The sequence below is a fragment of the Cydia fagiglandana genome, chromosome 10 (assembly GCF_963556715.1).
Source record: "Cydia fagiglandana chromosome 10, ilCydFagi1.1, whole genome shotgun sequence".
NCBI classification, from domain to species: domain Eukaryota; kingdom Metazoa; phylum Arthropoda; class Insecta; order Lepidoptera; family Tortricidae; genus Cydia; species Cydia fagiglandana.
In genome coordinates this window covers 1462512-1482966 of record NC_085941.1, presented here as the reverse complement: position 1 = coordinate 1482966, position 20455 = coordinate 1462512, and the positions used below count along the sequence as shown (strand labels likewise).

At 40.8% G+C, this 20455-nt stretch overlaps 3 protein-coding genes across 4 annotated transcripts; 1 reads left to right on the top strand and 2 right to left on the bottom strand.

The window, feature by feature from the left end:
• The first annotated feature begins 2288 nt into the window (after nucleotides 1–2288).
• LOC134668383 (regucalcin-like) lies at nucleotides 2289–6790 on the top strand. Its single transcript, XM_063525863.1, has 6 exons — nucleotides 2289–2379; nucleotides 3693–3846; nucleotides 4572–4775; nucleotides 5382–5597; nucleotides 6067–6179; nucleotides 6552–6790. The coding sequence occupies exons 2-6, from the start codon at nucleotides 3693–3695 to the stop codon at nucleotides 6774–6776; spliced, it is 912 nt and encodes a 303-aa protein (XP_063381933.1). The 5' UTR covers nucleotides 2289–2379; the 3' UTR covers nucleotides 6777–6790.
• Nucleotides 6791–7147: 357 nt separating this feature from the next.
• LOC134668382 (regucalcin-like) lies at nucleotides 7148–12281 on the bottom strand. The gene is made up of 6 exons (XM_063525862.1): nucleotides 12201–12281; nucleotides 10393–10549; nucleotides 9512–9718; nucleotides 8996–9205; nucleotides 8312–8484; nucleotides 7148–7346 (listed from the first exon to the last, which is right to left on the bottom strand). The coding sequence occupies exons 2-6, from the start codon at nucleotides 10547–10549 to the stop codon at nucleotides 7185–7187; spliced, it is 909 nt and encodes a 302-aa protein (XP_063381932.1). The 5' UTR covers nucleotides 12201–12281; the 3' UTR covers nucleotides 7148–7184.
• A 2166-nt stretch (nucleotides 12282–14447) lies between these two features.
• Nucleotides 14448–19901, bottom strand: LOC134668380 (regucalcin-like). 2 transcript variants are annotated; one of them, XM_063525861.1, is made up of 6 exons: nucleotides 19742–19901; nucleotides 18087–18287; nucleotides 17517–17729; nucleotides 16604–17031; nucleotides 15069–15875; nucleotides 14448–14819 (listed from the first exon to the last, which is right to left on the bottom strand). In XM_063525861.1, the coding sequence occupies exons 1-4, from the start codon at nucleotides 19899–19901 to the stop codon at nucleotides 16796–16798; spliced, it is 810 nt and encodes a 269-aa protein (XP_063381931.1). In that variant the 3' UTR covers nucleotides 14448–14819; nucleotides 15069–15875; nucleotides 16604–16795. The 2 variants fall into 2 exon arrangements, with proteins under 2 accessions (XP_063381931.1, XP_063381930.1); XM_063525860.1 differs by having other exon boundaries at nucleotides 14448–15875.
• Nucleotides 19902–20455: the final 554 nt, after the last annotated feature.

Genomic DNA, 20455 nt, shown 5'->3' with positions numbered 1-20455 from the left:
ACAGATTAGATACCCGTAGGTACATTGTGATAACTTTAAGTATTGGAGGGTTCCGTCATTTATGAAAAGGTAACGCTAATTGCCTTGACTATACTGGAACACCTATCTAATTATTTCTACCAATTTAATTTATTATTTAAATTTTATTGCACAATAAAAATAAGTACAAATGGCGGACTTATTGTTTTTATTTTTTGGATAGGTGGAATACCACCCTAAGGCATTATCTACCAGTCAACTATAAACATCTATTTAGGATTTCAGATTATCTTTACCCACATGTGAGTCACATGTCACATGATGTGACATGGGACCCACACGCAGAGAATGGACTCCGTAGAAAGCATGAAATTGAAGATCTGGTATCTGGGCTATATAACCGCGAAAATCGAAGTTCACTAATTGCGGGGATTTTTCTCTGTCACTCTAATTTCGCCTTCATTGGAGTAAAAGAGCAATTTGCGAATTTCGGTTTTGGCGGTAGCCCCGCAGAGCCGAACAACGTGGGAGATGGATCCGATCGTGCAGAAAGGAGGGTGTACTCTGGCTTACCAAATTGCCGAACACCTGGACGTCCGTCCTAGGTAGGTACCGCTGGAGAGAAGAAAAAATACCAACCTTAGCAAACTCGGCGTTGTCATTTGGTCAGAAATGGCTTTGGTCAGGGTGCGAAACTCCTGAGATCGGCCAAAGTCGGCTCCGCTCGGCTCAGCATTGCTCCCCGTGCAATTATTAGGGTTGACACCACTTGACTTCCTTTTGCGTGCACGACCACGGATAAGATAATCACTTGAATTTTGACAACCCTAAATAGCCGAAAGGGATAGTGCCATATATTAGAAAGGGATAGCAAGATTTGACCTGCACCGCTGTCAAACTACGGTTTTGTAGGAAGTTTCCTTTCTGTACGATAGTACTATTATTTATTCTGTGCTTTGGTGTCGGGAGCCAATCCACGAAGTCTTCGCATTATAGCAGTAAGTACTTAGGTAATTTTTGTTCTTCCGGTCACATCCTCTGGTTTCCATTTTGTAAACATAGGTAATCCCATTACCATTTTTTTTTTCATCGATGAGCAAATGGTAATGTCACAGATTTTCCGTGAGAATAGCTAGGCCCGACGTGTCGGAAGCCGGTGTTGCTCGAAGGAATAGGCCAATGACCTGCGATTTATTAGTAGGGACCAGCTTGTTTAGGTACAGCGAAAGAAGAAATGAAAAAAACAACTCTATGTCCATCTTCTATCTCTATTGCTCTTTCATTATTCGAGTGACAAGCACGCAGCTAGATAATTTCTGTGTTCGCTTTAGCCCCCCAAAAATCCTCGTAGAAGTTTAATAACGATCGGAAAAATCCGTCAAGAGTCAAGAGTCCGATTTTTCTGAGGACAATTAAATATGCGTTGTGTTTTTCCGTACATTTTTATCAATGCCACAAATTAATTTATATCCTCGCTTATTTTCCTTAGCCTATTAAGCCAATTGTATTATTGTCTAGTTTTTTACATATCCATATTAAATTTCAATTACCTGGTGCGCTGGGAAGCGCTGGTGGCCTAGCGGTGAGAGCGTGTGCGACTTGCAATCTGGAGGTCGCGGGTTCAAACCCCGGCTCGTACCAATGAGTTTTTCGGAACTTATGTACGAAATATCATTTGATATTTACCAGTCGCTTTTCGGTGAAGGAAAACATCGTGAGGAAACCGGACTAATCCCAATAAGGCCTAGTTTCCCCTCTGGGTTGGAAGGTCAGATGGCAGTCGCTTTCGTAAAAACTAGTGCCTACGTCAAATCATGGGATTAGTTGTCAAGCGGACCCCAGGCTCTCATGAGCCGTGGCGAAATGCTGGGATAACGCGAGGAAGAAGAGATTAAATTTCAATTACCTAAGTGGAAAATACGTTGTTGTTTTTAATTTTCAATATAACTTGTAGAATAACTGTAACTGTAACTTTTGGGAGAATGAACGATTTATAATTTTTTAACGTTCTTTTTACGTTTAAAAAAACCCCATAGTCGGTACATTACTAATAAAATGATTTCCGTTTATATTAGATGCATTAAACTGTGTATAGTTAAACTACATTATTTGTACATCATCGCGGGGGCCCGTACACATATATATGCCTTGTGTCATATGCCTTGTGTCACTGTGTGTGGTGGGTGGATGGTGCTAAAAATAGTTATTTACTATACAAGTGCGGAAAGTAGGAAATTGCCACCAGCCAAGTACGGGAAATTTCCGGCGTTAGTTCCGCGGATCTCTACACATTTATAACACCTCTTAATCTCGTTCAACAACAATACGACACGGGGCGCTCGAGAGCGCACACCGCGGGTGGACACGGCCATTGACGGATATTTTGATTATTATAATAAAGTGAGTAATTCGTACATTAATTTTGATCTGGGTGTCGATAGTTGTACCATAACGAACTTAATTAAAAAAATAGGGGAGACTGGGGAACATTGGATAACTTTTTGCCAAGTACTGTGATAGCGCCCTATTTATTTACACACGAATTGTGTTTAGTATTTATTTCTATTTTATATTCGATCAACATATCTCTTTCCATACTTTTCTACGTATCTTTGTTTGCCACCCTGGTTCTTTGGCCAGAGAACGCCATTTAGCACTACGTTCGCCGATTTGTATATTGTTGTTTTTTCAAACGAGCAATTCTTGTATTATATTTATTTATATATACATATATATTTCGGGGATCTCGGAAACGGCTCTAACGCGAATTACTGAGTTTTTTTTAAATATGTTTTCCGGTCCGGTCTCCCAGATAAGTATTAAAATATTCAGTACCTATTTTATATAAAACACTTTTTAAATTTAATTACAAACAAGTGAACAAACAATTATCAAGACAACGTAATACTTCCTCAATTGATTAAAAGATTGCTAATCTATTCACAATCTAATCTTAGCTTTTTGTGATTTATCATTTTCATCAGGAATTTACGCTTGAGATGGGATCTAGTGAATGATAAGAAAAAAAAATGTTTTTAGAGTGCAGAGAAGGCAATATTACATAAGTAGACAATACAATATGAGTTATTGCAATGCACATATGTAAGTATTAAGGTTGACTGGTAGGGAATGCCTTATGGCATTAAGTCAGCCTTTTGTACTATAAGGTTTTTCTTTTGTGCAATAAAGATTAAATAAATAAGTAGGTATTGTAAGTGTTCCAAGTATTATTTAATAGTTTACCAAATCGTAAAAAAGCTAGAATCATATATATATTATTGAAAACAGTAGGTGTTATGGTTAACCCCACTGCGGCGCACCGAAAACTGCGGCGCCCGTAGTGGGTCGGTATATCAGTGTTTTTTCAACGATATTAGATCATACTGAGCAAATTTTAATATGGGACCAACACGAAAAGAAAAAAAAATGGCTGTACCTTTTCATAGACATACTTACCTACTTATTTACTGTAAATATTTATTGAATGTTTCGTCCCTAAATTTTTAGTAAACTAAATTTTTATAGTTAAAATTACATCTAGCGCCTGCCACAAACATGAAAAATGAAACCAGCTAAGCTACTGATTCTATATAATATTCGAGCAATCCGATACAAATAAGTACCTAGTTTCCCCTTTCCAAAAATAAAACGACGTCGTGGATTCAAGCCCTTGTTGGTAGTTTAATACTTAACTTGATCTCGCCTGTTTTCAGATGGTGAGCTTAGAGGCAGTGACAGAACCCGTATGGCTGGGCGAAGGCCCACACTGGGACCATCGGGAGCAGGTGTTATACTTCGTCAGCATCTTCGACAAGTCTATCCACAGATACGACCCAGCTACCGGCAAGCATACGAGAGCTGTGCTTAGTAAGTAGTGTCTGAATATATTGTGAGATAGCGCGGCGTTTATAAGATTTTTCTCGCTGAATGTGCATTTTTATTTCATATAGGATTGAGCCACCTAATAGGTAAAGGTACCAGTTGATAAGTTCAGTGGCAAAGTGGCAATGAATTCAAATTAGCACCTTATGTTGGTTGGACAGTTGTCATAGCTCTTAGGCATACCACATACGACACGAGCTGATTCTGATCCATTCCTTGACCAAAGAGATTAAGCCCCTACAAAAAACAGGTGCCAAAGACGATATCTGAATATATTCCGTAACCATAGAGATTCAAGCTCTGAATTTCTGAAAAAAAAAACAGCTCGTGTATTATGTAACTTATGTAAAGATTGTAAAGTTTGTCAAGCAGATCTTGTCAATAGAAAAAGGCGGCAAATTTGAAAAATGTAGGCATGAAGGGATACGTCTTATATAAAATTTGAATATGGCGCCTTTTTCCACTGACAAGATTTGCTTGACCATAGCTTAGGTAGAGCACCATAATTATTATGACCAAAATAATCCATATTTGACCGAGGACCCTGGCCACAGGCCTATAGTTTTCGTTCTTTTTCGCGGGCTGTATTGATCCTCGGCTCTCTCGCTTCTTCTCCGTGGACTGTCTAGTTCTTTAGATTGGACACTCCTCATATATAGGGAATTAAAGTTGCACCTTGGTGATTCTAACATATATAATGTTTATTTCAGGTGACATGCCCGGTTTTGTGATCCCCGTAGAAGGCAAGCCCAACCACTTCGTAGTTGGTCTGAAGCTGCGCATCGTCGAGGTCGAGTGGGACGGCAAAGATGGCGGCGCGAAGGAGATCAGGACTCTTGCTGAGGTGGATCAGGATAATCCTAATAATAGGTTTAATGATGCCAAGGCTGATCCTCGAGGCAGGCTATTTGCTGGTGAGCTCAAACATACTTATAGTTAGTAATATTTCGCGAAGCCACACAGTCGATTGGTTTCCCCAACAGCTGTAACCGGAGCCATACTATATACCTACGCAGCTACGTAAGGCGTCTTTTAGAAAACAATGATTCTAAGATGGAACAACGTCAGCTGAGCTAGATCAGTAGAGAGGACAATGCCAATATACCAACGGGATTTTCTCCTAAACCTTATATCCTACATAGTATCTACCTACTAAATATAGTTCGATTTCGCTAATTTTTACCAACCGATCTATCACTTTAAGTGTACAATTTGTTCGAATAAATCAGGATGATTATCTTATCTTACCTTATTGTTTTCGGGGACCCTTTGCGAATACCTACACTTCGACCCATAGGGATCTTTTGTGCAATTACCCCCTAGAAAAGGCCTGTCAACTACTCAAGAGCTTTTCCTACCATATCCATGTGTCGGATGACGGAGCTCGTGGGTAGCGTTTTAAAGTCCTTTGGTTCCAGGTATCCTGCTCCAAAGTCCTTCATTCCGGCGAGGGCGTGACATTCACACATTAGGTATCAGGATGATTAGGGAACTGTTTAAAGGTACGTTTATCTTTGCAGGAACGATGGGCCACGAATACGAGCCCGGCAAGTTCAGCCTAAAGAAAGGCAATCTCTACCGCATGGACCCGGACGGCAGCGTGAGGAAGTTGGTGGAGGGAGTGAATATCTCCAACGGACTGTGTTGGGACCTGAAAGAGAAGGCCTTTTACTACGCTGACTCCTTCGAGTATGATGTGCGGCGGTATGATTATGACGTGGAGACTGGAGAGATTTGTAAGTTATCCTCTTGTTCTTAGTGCTTTCGGTTGTCCCCTAGCCCTATGGCTTGCATTCCAGAATTCCGGAATCTCGGACAAATTTTCCGATATTACAATTCCGGAATTGGTACCAATGAATATTAAAAATTCTGGACTAAAGAAGACCTAAGTAGTTTATTGTTAAGAATTGGCGCAGCAACTATAGTTTAAACGTAGTTAGTGTAGTTACTATATATATAGTTTAAATGCAAGCAACTATAGTTTAAACGTAGTTAGTGTAGTTACTATATATATAGTTTAAATGGTCGTTGTAGATTAGTTCCCTTTACGAAAACGGACCGGTTAATCAAATCGAATGTTTCTTCGTACTTAAGGTTCTGAGCAATTCATTTGCACAAGCTGGGTTCGAATAGACGACCTAAGTCTTTCCGCGCTACCTCATCCACTAAGTCAGCTAAGTAGTAAACTTTCTTTTTCATTCGCAGCAAACCCTCGCTTCGTGTTCAACTACGCGAAACACGGGCTAAAAGGTATCGTGGATGGCATGACCATTGACACTGAGGGCAACCTCTGGATCGCCAACTTCGATGGACACCAGGTTAGTGGAACACCTACCTACACAGGAGAGGTCCGAACTGAAGACAGTAAAAACATTCAAAACCTGGACATTGTGGGAGGTATGACCAAAAACACCGACGGAAATCTCTGGATCGCAAATTCGATGGACTACATTCTAGATTGAATTATATGGAACTTTCAGTACGGATCCGAATACGTCTTTGAAGCACGGGGTGCCTTGGCTAGTTTCCCAACCTACTGTTTTGGATATTGCTTGTATGAAGTCGGAAATGAATCCATCATTCGCCTTTACTTTAACTGGGAGAATTATAAGGTTACGAAAATACCTACTTTGAATCAGCGTCACCCCAAAGACTTAATTCAATAATACTTATTATCTTCTCTGCCTCAGGTATTAAAAGTCGACCCTCGCGAAGGGAAGCTCCTCCAGAAAATCCAAATTCCTGCGCTCCAGGTAACCTCCTGCACATTCGGAGGCCCTACATTTGAAGACCTGTATGTAACGTCAGCCTGTATGAATCGCGGAACCGAACAGCCCCCGCCTTGCGGGTCTACGTTCCGATTAAGAGGGTTGGGGGTACGCGGACAGGAGAATGTGAATGTCAAGCTTAATTAAAGTATTTTATTTATTTATTGCTAATTAAGTTAATGTTTTTTAATGGTTTCCTATTAGCTGCCCCTACGAGGTCCTACATTCGAGTTCCTATATGTAACCACTGCATGTATGAATCGCGGGACCGAACAGCCCCCGCCTTGCGGGTCTACGTTCATATTAAGAGGGTTTTAAGAGGGTTGAGGAGCACGGGCCAGAAATTGTGAATGTTAAGCTTAATTATAGTATTATATATTGCTAAATTACCTTTTCTTTCCAGTTTCATTATACTACTGTCATCAAACTAGTTAATTTTAGACTTGTCTAATAAAAATACTTGTCGGTAACACTCAATTTTATAGGTACATTGATTTCATTTTTAAATGGCAATAACAAAAACATAATCACATAACTCAATCACACACAATTATCTTAAAACTTATAATTGACATTAGGGTGTCCCTTAACACCCAAGCCTGTCACCATGAAGGTGCATCCGTCTTGAGGATCCCCCTCGCCCGGTTTGTTCATGTAGCGAGATGTGGTTACGAAGAGGATGTCCAAGTCAGGGCCGCCGAAAGTGCACGATGTAACCTGAAAATATTTGTATCATTTTTAGAGTGGGTAGGTAGTAGGTACAGTCGACGTCAAAGATTATGTTTACACTTTTGCACCTTATGTCTTTGTAATAAGGCGAAAAATGTAAACATATCTTTGACGTCGACTGTATATTAAAAAAGTGTCTAATAAAAATTCCGCGGCTCTTCTTATTATCTTTTAAGCCGAGAATATTAATAAGTAAATAGAGAAAGTAGACAAGAATTTACCATTGGTATTCTGTTGGTCGGTACTAGGTACTTCCCTACGACAAAAGAATTAAACTCTTTGGAGTCTTTGAGAACAAATCAAATTATTTTATTAACTATAAAATAGGTAGTCACACTCCGCTCAAACTATTATATATTATATGATTATCATAATTAAGAACTGGTTGAAAGATCTTAACTATATTCGAACTGAGACGCTGTTGAAGGTCATCACCTAATCCCTCACATGATAACCATCTCTGTAGCCTTACGCCTTACACACACTCGCACTCACACACGCACACACACATACACACGCACCATCTTTTTCATTCCTTTTTTCTTTCTTTGAATTTCAAAATTTCCTTAATTATTAGTTTAGTTTATTAGATTAGTTTCTTCTTAACCTTACAAATTGAAAACCCGGCTGCCACATCACAGGCGTAGCCTAGTGTGGGGCCACAGGATATATATATATTGTCAACAAGGTTATTTGAAATAAATATTATTCTTATTCTTATTCTTATTCTTATATAGGTACTCGTCCTTGATTGTCAAAGGCGTAGTGTTCTAAGATGGCATACAGTCGACAAATTGCCATAAAACTAGAAACTGTTTCGCCGTGACGTGGCCTAGGGGTTTATGGCGTTAGCCACGACAGCTGAACACGACTTCGTATCCGGCCTCAACCAGTGGAGGGCATCGACACTTTTTTTAGTATACCTATGGCATCTATTTCAGTTTATGACATACCTGTTTAGCCGGTATCGGGACTTGTCGCAGCAGCTTGCCCTCCGGAGACACCTGGATAACAACGCCGTTGTTGAACACAGCGATCCACAGATTGCCGTCGGTATCGATTGTCCCACCATCCGGAAAACCGTCGAGACCGTTTTTCGGCAGGTCGAAGATGTGCCGCATGTTTGCTGGAAAACGTGAGAGTTGGAGTTGTGTCACAACGGAGCAAAATGACATATTTACGGCGACGTTGTACATTGAATTTTGTCACTTTGGTCCCTCCTAGCAGGGACGAAAAGTGCCACTTGGATCCCTCCTAGCATAGAAGAAACTTCCCTATTTCGAATGGGTGATGTGAAAAGGTTTATTATTTGTATACTTAAGTAGGTCTGATATCTGAAGAAGGTACTTGAGATAAGAATGGTATTGAAGTTAATTATCTACAAAACTATTACGTCTGTTCCTATTTGGTCTAAATAGGTTTTGTGAGAATTTGACCGAAAAATTACAAAAGTAAAATTGACTTGTCTGACCGCTGTCAAAGCACACGATATCACAGATAATCCCATCTTCTATTAAGTAATTAACTTCTCTCCGGTACAAAGAGCAACACTCTTAACTGCCCATCGGTGGACCTTATGCCTTTTGTGATAAGGTTTACGAACTGTCAGTTAACAGTGTGGGCAATGGTAAACTTACATATATTCCCAGTGTCCACATCGTAGTCGTATCTCCGGACGTTCTGCTCTAGCGAGTCGATGTAGTACATGGCTTTAGCACTCAAGTCCCAAGCCAGACCGTTGGAGATGCCTATCTTGTCGGCCACGCGAGTAATGTTGCCATCGACACGGTAGAGGGAGCCCTGCTCTTGGACAAAGTCGCCGGGGGACTTCTCGTAGCCCATTGTCCCTGGAAATATAGAATTTAAGAATAATTTAATTTATTCATGGCAAACTAAAACTACACTTCATACAAACGTATTACTAAAATAATATTTGAAGCATAGAGTATATAGTTTACCACGAAATGGTCCCGCCTCAGCATGATGCTAACCTGAAAGTCAGCGCTGGTCTTCCGGTGAGACCATTTGTGGGCCACGAACGCAACCGTACAACACGGCCCTATCAATATTGTTGAAGTTTTGATAATTTTATATAGTAGCGTTTGGAATTTGGATTACCTTCTCCATGTGGTTCACGTAGTTATTTTTCTCACCTCCAAAGATCCTGCCCCTAGGATCCGCCTTCCCATCATTAATCCTGTTCCCCGTAGCTCCCTGGTCCACCTCACCAATCTTCCGCACAACCTTCGCTCCACTGCCTTCAGCGCCGTCCCACTGGAGGACCACGAATTCTCGCTCCAATCCCACTACGAACTGGTCTAGCGCGCTTTCCACGGGTACTATGAAGCCGGGACGGCCATCTGAAATTTGTCAACAAAAGTCAAGTCATTATCTGAGCCAGCTTAAGTGGTGCCAACCCTAATAATTGTTCGGAGCAATGCTGTGCCGAGCGGAGCCGAGTTGGCCCGAGGTGAGGAGTGTCTCCCCACTGGTTTAGCTTCGTGCGATTTATATCTTAGCTTGAAAGTAAAGAGATAAGAGGATCGAGGTATCTTGTTGCTCCATTGGCCGACAAGTTTCATATGTTTCGACAATGTCCTTCATGTACTCTATAATACTATACTTACACGGTGGCGCCATCTGTCTGTTAAAAGCGCTGGTGGCCTAGCGGTAAGAGCGTGCGACTTTCAATCCGGAGGTCGCGGGATCAAACCCCGGCTCGTACCAATGAGTTTTTCGGAACTTATGTACGAAATATCATTTGATATTTGGCAGTCGCTTTTCGGTGAAGGAAAACATCGTGAGGAAACCGGACTAATCCCAATAAGGCCTAGTTTCCCCTCTGGGTTGGAAGGTCAGATGGCAGTCGCTTTCGTAAAAACTAAGTGCCTAGGTCAAATCATGGGATTAGTTGTCAAGCGGACCCCAGGCTCTCATGAGCAGTGGCAAAATGCCGGGATAACGCCAGGAAGAAGGAAGGTGACGCCACCTGTCGAATTTTGATCTGTTTGTGGTGCTCATGTTGCAGTCTTACCGAGGGTAGTTTTCGTGTGTTCGCCGCTCGCCGGATTATACTTGTGGATGGTTTTCTCGTGAATGCTCACAAAGTAGAGGGCCTGGACCCGGTCGTCCCAGTGAGGACCCTCGCCGAGGACCAGGGGGCCTGTGATTTGTTTCACTTCCAATGGCATCTGAAATTTAATATTTTTTAGGGTTCCGTACCCAAAGGGTAAAACGGGACCTTTTTACTAAGACTCCGCTGTCCGTCCGTCCGTCTGTCACCAGGCTGTATCTCGTGATCTGTGATAGCTAGACAGCTGAAATTTTCACAGATGATGTATTTCTATTGCCGCTATAACAACAAATACTAAAAACAGAATAAAATAAAGATTTAAATGGGGCTCCCATACAACAAACGTGATTTTTGACCGAAGTTAAGCAACGTCGGGCGGGGTCATAGTACTTGGATGGGTGACGGTTTTTTTTTTGCCTTTTTTATCATTATGGTACGGAACCCTTCGTGCGCGAGTCCGACTCGCACTTGCCCGGTTTTTTGGTTATATTGGAACTAAAATATGTGAGTGTGTAACCTCGTAAAACCTACCATATAAAGTTTCCCAATTTTTTATTTGAACCTTATTCTATAAGTAAATTGGAACGAATTTCGTTTGTTTTAAACAGCAATGATACAAAAGAAATGCTACTTTATTTGGTTCACGAAAGCTTCAAATTAGATTGCTACGAATATGTACAGTCAAGTGTAAAAATATGGGTGCACAACATCATACTCAAAAAAATATGTCCCATAGCTCTTATGTCGGCGAATTAAGAACTATGGGACATATTTTTGAGCAAGTTACATGCACCATGCACCCATATTTTTACACTTGACTGTACATTTAGTGTCAGTACCGTACGGTACAGTAGTGTGTACCGTATAACTTACAATTGATTGTACGATGTAGGTACCTACATGTAGAAACGAAGTTAAACAGTTATCTAATCTAAATTATTAACTACATATACAATAATTACTTTGTCACGATCACGACTTATCTATCAAGTAATCCTCGTTTTGAATAAACACAAAAGATAATAAATAAGTACTCGTAATGTTCTTAGAAAAAAAATCACACTCATTGTAGGTAGGTATAGGTACCTATACTAACAATCGCTCTCACTGAGCCCTGTCCCCTCTGCACCTGCAGATGCGCCTCATAGAATCGTTTCATTAGGCAGCGAACCGAGTCAACGTTGTATCATAATAAAATCAAAACGATAACTACATTTACACTAGTTAGGATCTGCCTCCATAAAATTATACCTATACATATTGCTTGAACTGTGCGCCCTGTGCGGTATAGGTATATATACCTACCTATCAAGTAGATAGAGTTAGACCAAGAAAAGCCTGCAACGATTTTGATAGCCCACGCAGTGCAAGTGTTATTTTAAACGTCAAACTTGTATCAAGTTATGACGTATAAATGACACTTGCATGACTATCAAAATTGCTGCAGACTTTTCTTGGTCTAACTCTAGAGACCATAGGTACGATTCCATAACTAAAAAGTACTAAAAACCACTAGAGTTCAAGATTAAGCAAAACTAATAAATTTTACTATTAAACGTAACTTGATGTCTATACGTTTTATGAAAATACATATTCGCGATATTCGGTTATCATTATCAATCGCATTGCCAACGAGAGTTAAATATTACAACGGTTGGTAGGTACCTACAGGCATTTAACAAGTAACAAACACTAAAAACCTTTTAAACTTAAAGATTTAGGTTTTAAAAAATAAATAAAAAAAGAATCTCGACCATAGATAACCTTACCTTGCGGCAGCGAAGCGACGACTGGCCGGCCGGACGCCGGTAACAAGGCAAACAAAACAATCACACAACTATAAATGAATGGTTAGCATTGACAGCTAGAACACACTCACACACACACACACACATGTACACATCGTACAACACAGATCGTGCGATGAACTCCTGCGCCGATAACTGCATTAATAATCCTCGTGCGGTTCGATAAAAAATAAATAAAGCTCTGTCCATTTCTAGGGCTATTTATTTATTTAAACTTTATTGCACAAACTTACACAAAACGAGTAAGAATGGCGGACTTAACGCCTTGAGGCATTTTCTACCAGTAAACGATTGGGCTAAACAGAGACAATTATTTACTGACCGGCTCGAAGGACCACAAAATGAACTGGATATATGTATATGGTATATTTGTATCGAATTCTATTGAATTAAAGTATTTTTTTCCTTTATGAAGTAACGTGCTTTTAGTACAAAATTCAATAAACATCATCATCCTCCTCGCGTTATCCCGGCATTTTGCCACGGTTCATGGGAACCTGGGGTCTGTAGGCAACTAATCCCAAGAATTGGCGTAGACACTAGTAGTTTTTACAAAAGTCAGTGCCATCTGACCTTCAAACCCAGAGGGTAAATTAGTCCATTTTCCTCAAGATGTTCAATTAAAAAAATCACGAAAATTCAATTAAAATGTGTTACTATTTTTCCGTCATTATTTATAACTAGAAAAAAGAATAAGCCATTTCGCCTGAAGGTTTTAATACCGAACAGTAATTAAAAAGTAAAATAAATCCGGAAAAGTGCGAGTCGGACTCGCTCACCGAGGGTTCCTTTTGAGTATTTGTTGTAGCGGCAACAGAAATACATCATCTGTGAAAAATTTCAACTGTCTATAATCTATAACTATCACGGTTCATGAGATACAGCCGGTGACAGACACACGGACAGTGAAGTAATAGGGTCCCGTTTTTACTCTTTGGGTACGAACTCCTAAAAAACCGGTCGAATTAAGAACCTTCACCATATTCAATTACACAAACGGGTCTACCGCGATATAATTTCATTGTTTTTACCTTTAATTCCGACGTTTCAGCTGAGTTGCACCAGCTGTGGTCACGGAAAGACTGACGTCCCAACAAATGTCAACGGAGATATTAATAAAACAACACTAAACTACCCGAAATTAGTTTATAAAAATGTTCGGGGTAGACAAAGAAATTGCAGCTACCCGTTAAAGTTTAATGTTTATTGTCCACGGCACGACACGCAACACTCACAGTATCCGTACACTGGTCCGAAGATATATCTGCTGGTTTCAACATTTGAATCACTGGTCCCCAAGTAGACGATAATTTGTAACCGTCCTCTCGATTGAAATTTCACTCGATTTGAAGTCTCAGCTGAAACGTCGGAATTAAAGGTAAAAACAATGAAATTATATCGCGGTAGACCCGTTTGTGTAATTGAATATGTGTACAAAACGCGAGAGTTTAAAGTGTAACCTTCACCATTTTTGAAATCGGTTATAAAAATAGGTACCTCCTTAGATAAAACCGCCGTATTTTTATGCAATGATAACTGCTATCTTAAGGGTCACTTAACCTTCACGTAGAGCTATTCTTCTTTTTATCGGACCTGAGATACTGGCTCTGATAAACACGACATCTAAGTATTTTGTTGACTTTCTATTGATAGTAAGATGCTGATAAATAGTGCTACTTAATTAATTTCAAGTGTGTTATTTCTGTTTCAAGTTTATAATTATTCAAATAACGCAATACTTATACCTACCAGAAAATATTATTATTTGTTTGAAAAACTGTTTTTTATAACTCATGCATGTTGCTAATAGAAATCCGGTTCGAAGGACCATCAATAATTGAAAAGATTCAGGGACATTTATTTATTATTTACAATGTACATTTAATTCTATTTTTGATATTTACCAGTCGCTTTTCGGTGAAGGAAAACATCGTGAGGAAACCGGACTAGTCCCAATAAGGCCGAGTTTACCCTCTGGGTTGGAAGGTCAGATGGCAGTCGCTTTCGTAAAAACTAGTTGCCTACGTCAAATCATGGGATTAGTTGACAAGCGGACCCCAGGCTCTCATGAGCCGTGGCAAAATGCCGGGATAACGCGAGGAAGAAGAAGTACATTTAATTCTACAAGTCGGCATAATATGCATTCCCAACAAGATCATATACCTAGGTATAATAATTAATAACATACTCGTAATTAAAACAAAATAATTATTTCATATAAATAAATAAATAAATCATAAATCATTTATTTTATACTTGAATAAATACAAAATATCGACGTTATATTCTTCACATTTTGAGAACGTTTACCACTTTAGTATGTACGAAAACATAAAATTTTATTTAATACTTAAATCGGAATAAACTGCTGTTTGTAGTAGTTTGTACCTCATCAGAAATTGCTTCTGTCTTCTACCGTATCGATTGCGCTATAACAAAATTGAACCTTATGCACTACAATTTAAAGTTAACATTCGAGTGTCCCTTGACACCGAGGCCAGTTAGTTGTTCTGAATGTACCACAGCCACTCGGGAACTTCTGTCTTCTACCCTATCGATTGCGCTATAACAAAATTGAACCTTATGCATTACAATTTAAAGTTAACATTCGAGTGTCCCTTGAGGCCGAGGCCGGTCATTCTGAATGTACTACAGTCGCTCGGGAACTTCAGCCCTACCGATTTCGCTATAACAAAATTGAACCTTATGCGCTACAGTTTAAAATTGACATTCGGGTGTCCCTTGACACCGAGGCCGGTTATTCTGAATGTACATCAGCCACTTGGGAACTTCTGTTCTTCTACCGAGTTCGCTATAACAAACTTGAACCTTATGTACTACAATTTAAAGTTGACATTCGGATGTCCCTTGAGGCCGAGGCCGGTTATTCTGAATGTACTACAGCCGCTCGGAAACTTCTGCCCTACCGATTTCGCTATAACAAAATTGAACCTTATTGCTACAGTTTAAAGTTAACATTAGAGTGTCCCTTGACACAGAGGCCAGTTATTCTGAATGTACATACTACAGTCGCTCGGGAACTTCTGTCTTCTACCTTATCGATTGCGCTATAACAAAATTGAACCTTATGCACTACAATTTAACGTTGACATTCGGATGTCCCTTGAGGCCGAGGCCGGTTATTCTGAATGGACTACTGCCGCTCGGGTACTTCTGCCCTACCGATTTCGCTATAACAAAATTGAACCTTATGCGCTACAGTTTAAAATTGACATTCGGGTGTCCCTTGACGCCGAGGCCGGTTATTCAGCATGTACAGCCGCTTGGGAACATCTGTCTTTTACCCTATCGATTGCGCTATAACAAAATTGAACCTTATGCTCTGCCATTTAAAGTTAACATTCGAGTGTCCCTTGACACAGAGGCCAGTTATTCTGAATGTACATACTACAGTAGCTTGGGAACTTTTGTCTTCAACCCTATCGATGTCGCTATAACAAAATTGAACCTTATGCGCTATAGTTTAAAGTTGACATTCGGGTGTCCCTTGACGCCGAGGCCGGTTATTCTGAATGTACAGCCACTTGGGAACTTCTGTTCTTCTACTGTGTCAATGCGGGCCGTCGTCACGAAGAGGATGTCCAAGTCTGGGCCTCCGAAGGTGCAAGAGGTTACCTGGTGGAGAAACTAGAATTAGAAAACCCAGGTATGGTTATTGATTTATGCATCTGATACCTATAAACGAGCAATTCTTGTTTATTTATTTATTTACACAACCGACCCCAAACACGGCCACCCAGAGATTGCCATCTGTGTCTATGGTACATCCTTAGACTATACTTAGGCTACAATAACATACCTGCTTAGCAGGCACGGGTACTGCCCTCAGCAACTCTCCCTCGGGTGACACTTGTATCACACAGCCACCCCCAAACACGGCCACCCAGGGATTGCCGTCTGTGTCTATGGTGCAATCTTAGGCTACAATAACATACCTGCTTAGCAGGCACAGGTACTGCTCTCAGCAACTCCCCCTCGGGTGACACTTGTATCACACAGGCACCCCCAAACACGGCCACCCAGGGATTGCCATCTGTGTCTATGGTACATCCTTAGGCTACAATAACATACCTGCTTAGCAGGCACGGGTACTGCTCTCAGCAACTCTCCCTCGGGTGACACTTGTATCACACAGCCACCCCCAAACACGGCCACCCAGAGATTGCCGTCTGTGTCTATGGTGCAACCTTAGGCTACAATAACATACCTGCTTAGCAGGCACAGGTACTGCTCTCAGCAACTCTCCCTCGGGTGACACTTGTATCACACAGCCACCCCCAAACACGGCCACCCAGAGATTGCCGTCTGTGTCTATGGTGCAACCTTAGGCTACAATAACATACCTGCTTAGCAGGCACAGGTACTGCCCTCAGCAACTCTCCCTCGGGTGACACTTGTATCACACAGCCACCCCCAAACACGGCCACCCAGAGATTGCCGTCTATGTCTATGGTGCAACCTTAGGCTACAGTAACATACCTGCTTAGCCGGCACGGGGACTGCCCTCAGCAACTCTCCCTCGGGTGACACTTGTATCACACAGCCACCCGAGATTGCCGTCTGTGTCTATGGTGCAACCTTAGGCTACAATAACATACCTGCTTAGCAGGCACGGGGACTGCCCTCAGCAACTCCCCCTCGGGTGACACTTGTATCACACAGCCACCCCCAAACACGGCCACCCAGAGATTGCCGTCTGTGTCTATGGTGCACCCGTCCGGGAGGCCTTCGACGTCGTGCTGTTTTAGGTCGAAGATGTGTTGTGGGTTTGCTGAAAAGGAATACAATATTGGGTGGATCATACATGATAAACATCATTATTTAAAGTTGTTGACATGACTGTACAGTGAGCATCAAAAGTAACTGGCCCCGTAGAAAACATGCCAATCACTAACGCTACATAGCGAACGAAACGCAACTGTCACTGTCACACTAATATGGAAGAGTGATAGAGACACAAAGCGATTCGATGGCGAAGCGCAAGCGATCGTCACCATGGCTAGGCCGCCTGATTCTCTGATAGCTTTTCAAATAGATACTCCTTGTATGTAAAACAATTACCTATACTGAGACAAATACTTTTGAACGCGAACTGTATAGAGATATAGATACCGTCACTACTTTGAAAAAATTGCATATCTCGCACTGCTACTCAAAGTTAAAACTAGAGATGCACCGGATATTCGGTTACTATCCGGTATCCGGCCTATCCGGCTAAGTGACCTACTATTTCTTTTTACTGTGCCGAATACTTACAGATATCCCCTGTGTCGGCATCATAATCATATCTTCTTATATTACACTCCACGCTGTCAATGTAATACATAGCTTTGGCGCCCACATCCCAGGCGAGGCCGTTAGATATAGTGATCCTATCGCATAGAGCTGTGATGCCGCTTTCATCCAGTCGGTACAGGTTGCCTCTGTGAGCTTCTAGCTTCTCTATGTTTGCTGCTCCGTCCATCGTGCCTGGTAAATCAAATTCGCATTTGATAAACTTATTAGGGTCAAACAGAAAACGTCTTACGTCTTTCCTGTAGACATACACAAGAGTTAAGGGCTATAAAGGTTAATTTTCTTATTTAACCGTTATCCACGTGAAAAGGTCCTCCTTTTATTTGGAGTACTATGATAAAATCATTACTTACATGCCCACAAGCTGTTAACTATTGCCCACAGGAGAGAAAAATGTACAGTTCGCGCGAACACACTAGTTTAACTAAATCGCATGCGTGTTCGCGCGCCGTTTAAATCAGCCCTTAGGTATTCTGCTGAAAATCTGGCGTGCTGGAGCTAAAACAGTCTTTCGCCTGATAAACTACAAACCTGCGAACAATCTTCCTCTAGGATCAGCCTTCCCATCATTAATCCTGTTCCCCGTCGCATGATGGTCCACCTCCCCTAGCAAACGCACCACCCTCGCTGCATTCGCCCCGTCCCATTGCACCACCGCGAATTCACGTTCCAAACCCACCACGAACTGGTCTAAGTGCCCGTCTAGAGGCACTATGAAGCCTGGACGACCATCTGAAAAGGTCGATTAGATTCTGTTAGTAGTAGCACAAAATAAATAATAGTACTAAGTACAGAAGACTCACTCTAACAAAACGCGTCTGTGACTATCAGCACAGATATGGCCGCTAGGTGGCGACAGCGCCACGCGCGGCTTATGGCAAACCCCAAAATTGGGGCCGAACGGATGCACTTTTAGCTACCTGTAGCAAAGCGACGAAATCGCGGAGTGAGCCACGCCTGATAGTAGTAGTAAAACACTTTATTGCACAAAAAGAAACATAAAGCATGAAAGAACACACATCATTAGTACAAAGGCGAACTTATCCCTTTCCGGGGATGTCTTCCAGTTAACCCTTGAGCAATTGAGGGAGAATTGGAGAACGGTAGACATAAAAGCGGTACTAAACGGCATAAAAATAAAATACAATCTATGTCTGTTAGATATAGGCCGCGAGCTACACACCAACTCAGAACTCACTTTAAAACAAGATTTTTGTGAAACCCATTTTTTTATACGAGTATTGAGTATACTTAGCTTTTATTGTGTTTAGTTTTAAAATATATTTTTATAATATGTATGCTAGTTTTAAGGTATTTATGTATGGGCCACTAGTTGCCTGAAATAAAGATTTTCATTCATTGCTACTCAACAGTCAAAACGAAAATATTTTAATAAATCCAAACTTGATGAGATTGCATTGTTTTATCACCTACTAGCGACCCGCCCCGGGTTCGCACGGGTTAACAAATTATACACCTAATGGCTAATCCTTCCTCAAGAATCACTCTATTGATAGGTGAAAACCGCATGAAAATCCGTTCGGTAGTTTTTGAGTTTATCGCGTACAAACATACAAACACAGAAACAGACGGACGCGGCGGGGACTTTGTTTTATAAGGTGTAGTGATTTTATTACTATTGCTGCCTTAGATCTCCGTAATCAGATCGGTTCAATTTCATCATATTGCATCGGTCTTTCATAAGTAGGGGACACCTTGGTACTGGTGGCCTAACGAGATGGTTGTTACAGCGGCCTTATAAATCAACTGAACGAACGAATGAGTTCATCGACCGGTGTCGAAAGATTTCATGTAGGTAGGTACAAGTTAAATAGTACATTGTGCAACATGGGGCGTAAGTTGAATATTGTAAACGAGAGTACCTAAGTTAAATCGCGACGGCTTGCCGGAGCGATTTATAGACTCGAGTTTGCAATATGATTACGCCCCGAGTTACACACAATGTTTTTCATCACACTTGCGATACAAAAATTAAGTATAAAGACAAAAAACTGTTAATTATGGCACTATTAGAAACTTCATAACTCCTTAGGGAGAACGCTTTTTCTGTAACTCCCGCTAAACCTGCGTGCAATTCCACATTTACTGAGCGAGTGTGATGAAAATACTTATGATAAACTTGTACAAAACATCGTCGTCTAGAAGCTAAGTAGGTACCTACTCACCTAATTTTGTGCTTGTATGTGTTCCAGTAGCCGCATCATATTTGTGTATAGTATTCTCCAGTATACTGACGAAGTACAGCGCCTGTGTGCGATCGTCCCAATGCGGGCCTTCCCCTAGCAGGAGCGACTTGTCCGAGATTTTTTCTACCTTTGGAGACATCTAAAATATGGTTCAATTGTAAATTTTAATATGTATGACAATTGACACAGACACAATAAACTTAAAAATTGTGTCGCTTAACTTCAAAATCGGTTAAATCCAGTGATTTACCCGAGTTTGAAGTTAAGCGACTCAATTGGAACCTATCAATTAAGAGTCGATTCTTTGATAAATAATTGACGATAACGTAATCGCATAGTCATGATTAATGATTAGAATTGACAAAAAAGTGTTTATCCCAAATTAGTGAATACTAAAAAGCAAACTCGATATAGGTTGTACCTAACAACCTATATCGAGTATTCTGTACAAAAAAAAACATTTTATTCGCTTTTGAAAAGTCAATTTCGTCTCTATCGCTATTAATAAAATAAAAATTTATTTATTTTACAAGGGTTGTTGTTTAACCCCTCGTGATAATATTGATACCGGAGGAAACGAAAAATTCCAAACATTAACCACGAGCGTAGAGAGTGGTTCGAAAAGTGGAATCTTGAGCGTTGCGAGGGTTTAAACAAATTATGTCATCGAGTGAAACACAATATTTTTCACCA

What these genes read in the sequence shown, in the direction of transcription:
- LOC134668383 (XM_063525863.1), top strand. Translation starts at nt 3,693, where the DNA reads ATGGTGAGCTTAGAGGCAGTGACAGAACCCGTATGGCTGGGCGAAGGC. An exon ending in TCGAGGCAGGCTATTTGCTG is followed by an intron (nt 4,776 to 5,381) that starts GTGAGCTCAAAC and finishes TTATCTTTGCAG; the next exon opens with GAACGATGGGCCACGAATAC. An exon ending in CGTGGAGACTGGAGAGATTT is followed by an intron (nt 5,598 to 6,066) that starts GTAAGTTATCCT and finishes TTTCATTCGCAG; the next exon opens with CAAACCCTCGCTTCGTGTTC.
- LOC134668382 (XM_063525862.1), bottom strand. Translation starts at nt 10,549, where the DNA reads ATGCCATTGGAAGTGAAACAAATCACAGGCCCCCTGGTCCTCGGCGAG. An exon ending in TAGGGGCAGGATCTTTGGAG is followed by an intron (nt 9,206 to 9,511) that starts GTGAGAAAAATA and finishes CTATATTTCCAG; the next exon opens with GGACAATGGGCTACGAGAAG. An exon ending in TGTGGACACTGGGAATATAT is followed by an intron (nt 8,485 to 8,995) that starts GTAAGTTTACCA and finishes CACGTTTTCCAG; the next exon opens with CAAACATGCGGCACATCTTC.
- LOC134668380 (XM_063525860.1), bottom strand. Translation starts at nt 19,901, where the DNA reads ATGTCTCCAAAGGTAGAAAAAATCTCGGACAAGTCGCTCCTGCTAGGG. An exon ending in ACATACAAGCACAAAATTAG is followed by an intron (nt 18,288 to 19,741) that starts GTGAGTAGGTAC and finishes CGACCTTTTCAG; the next exon opens with ATGGTCGTCCAGGCTTCATA. An exon ending in TGCCGACACAGGGGATATCT is followed by an intron (nt 17,032 to 17,516) that starts GTAAGTATTCGG and finishes ATTCCTTTTCAG; the next exon opens with CAAACCCACAACACATCTTC.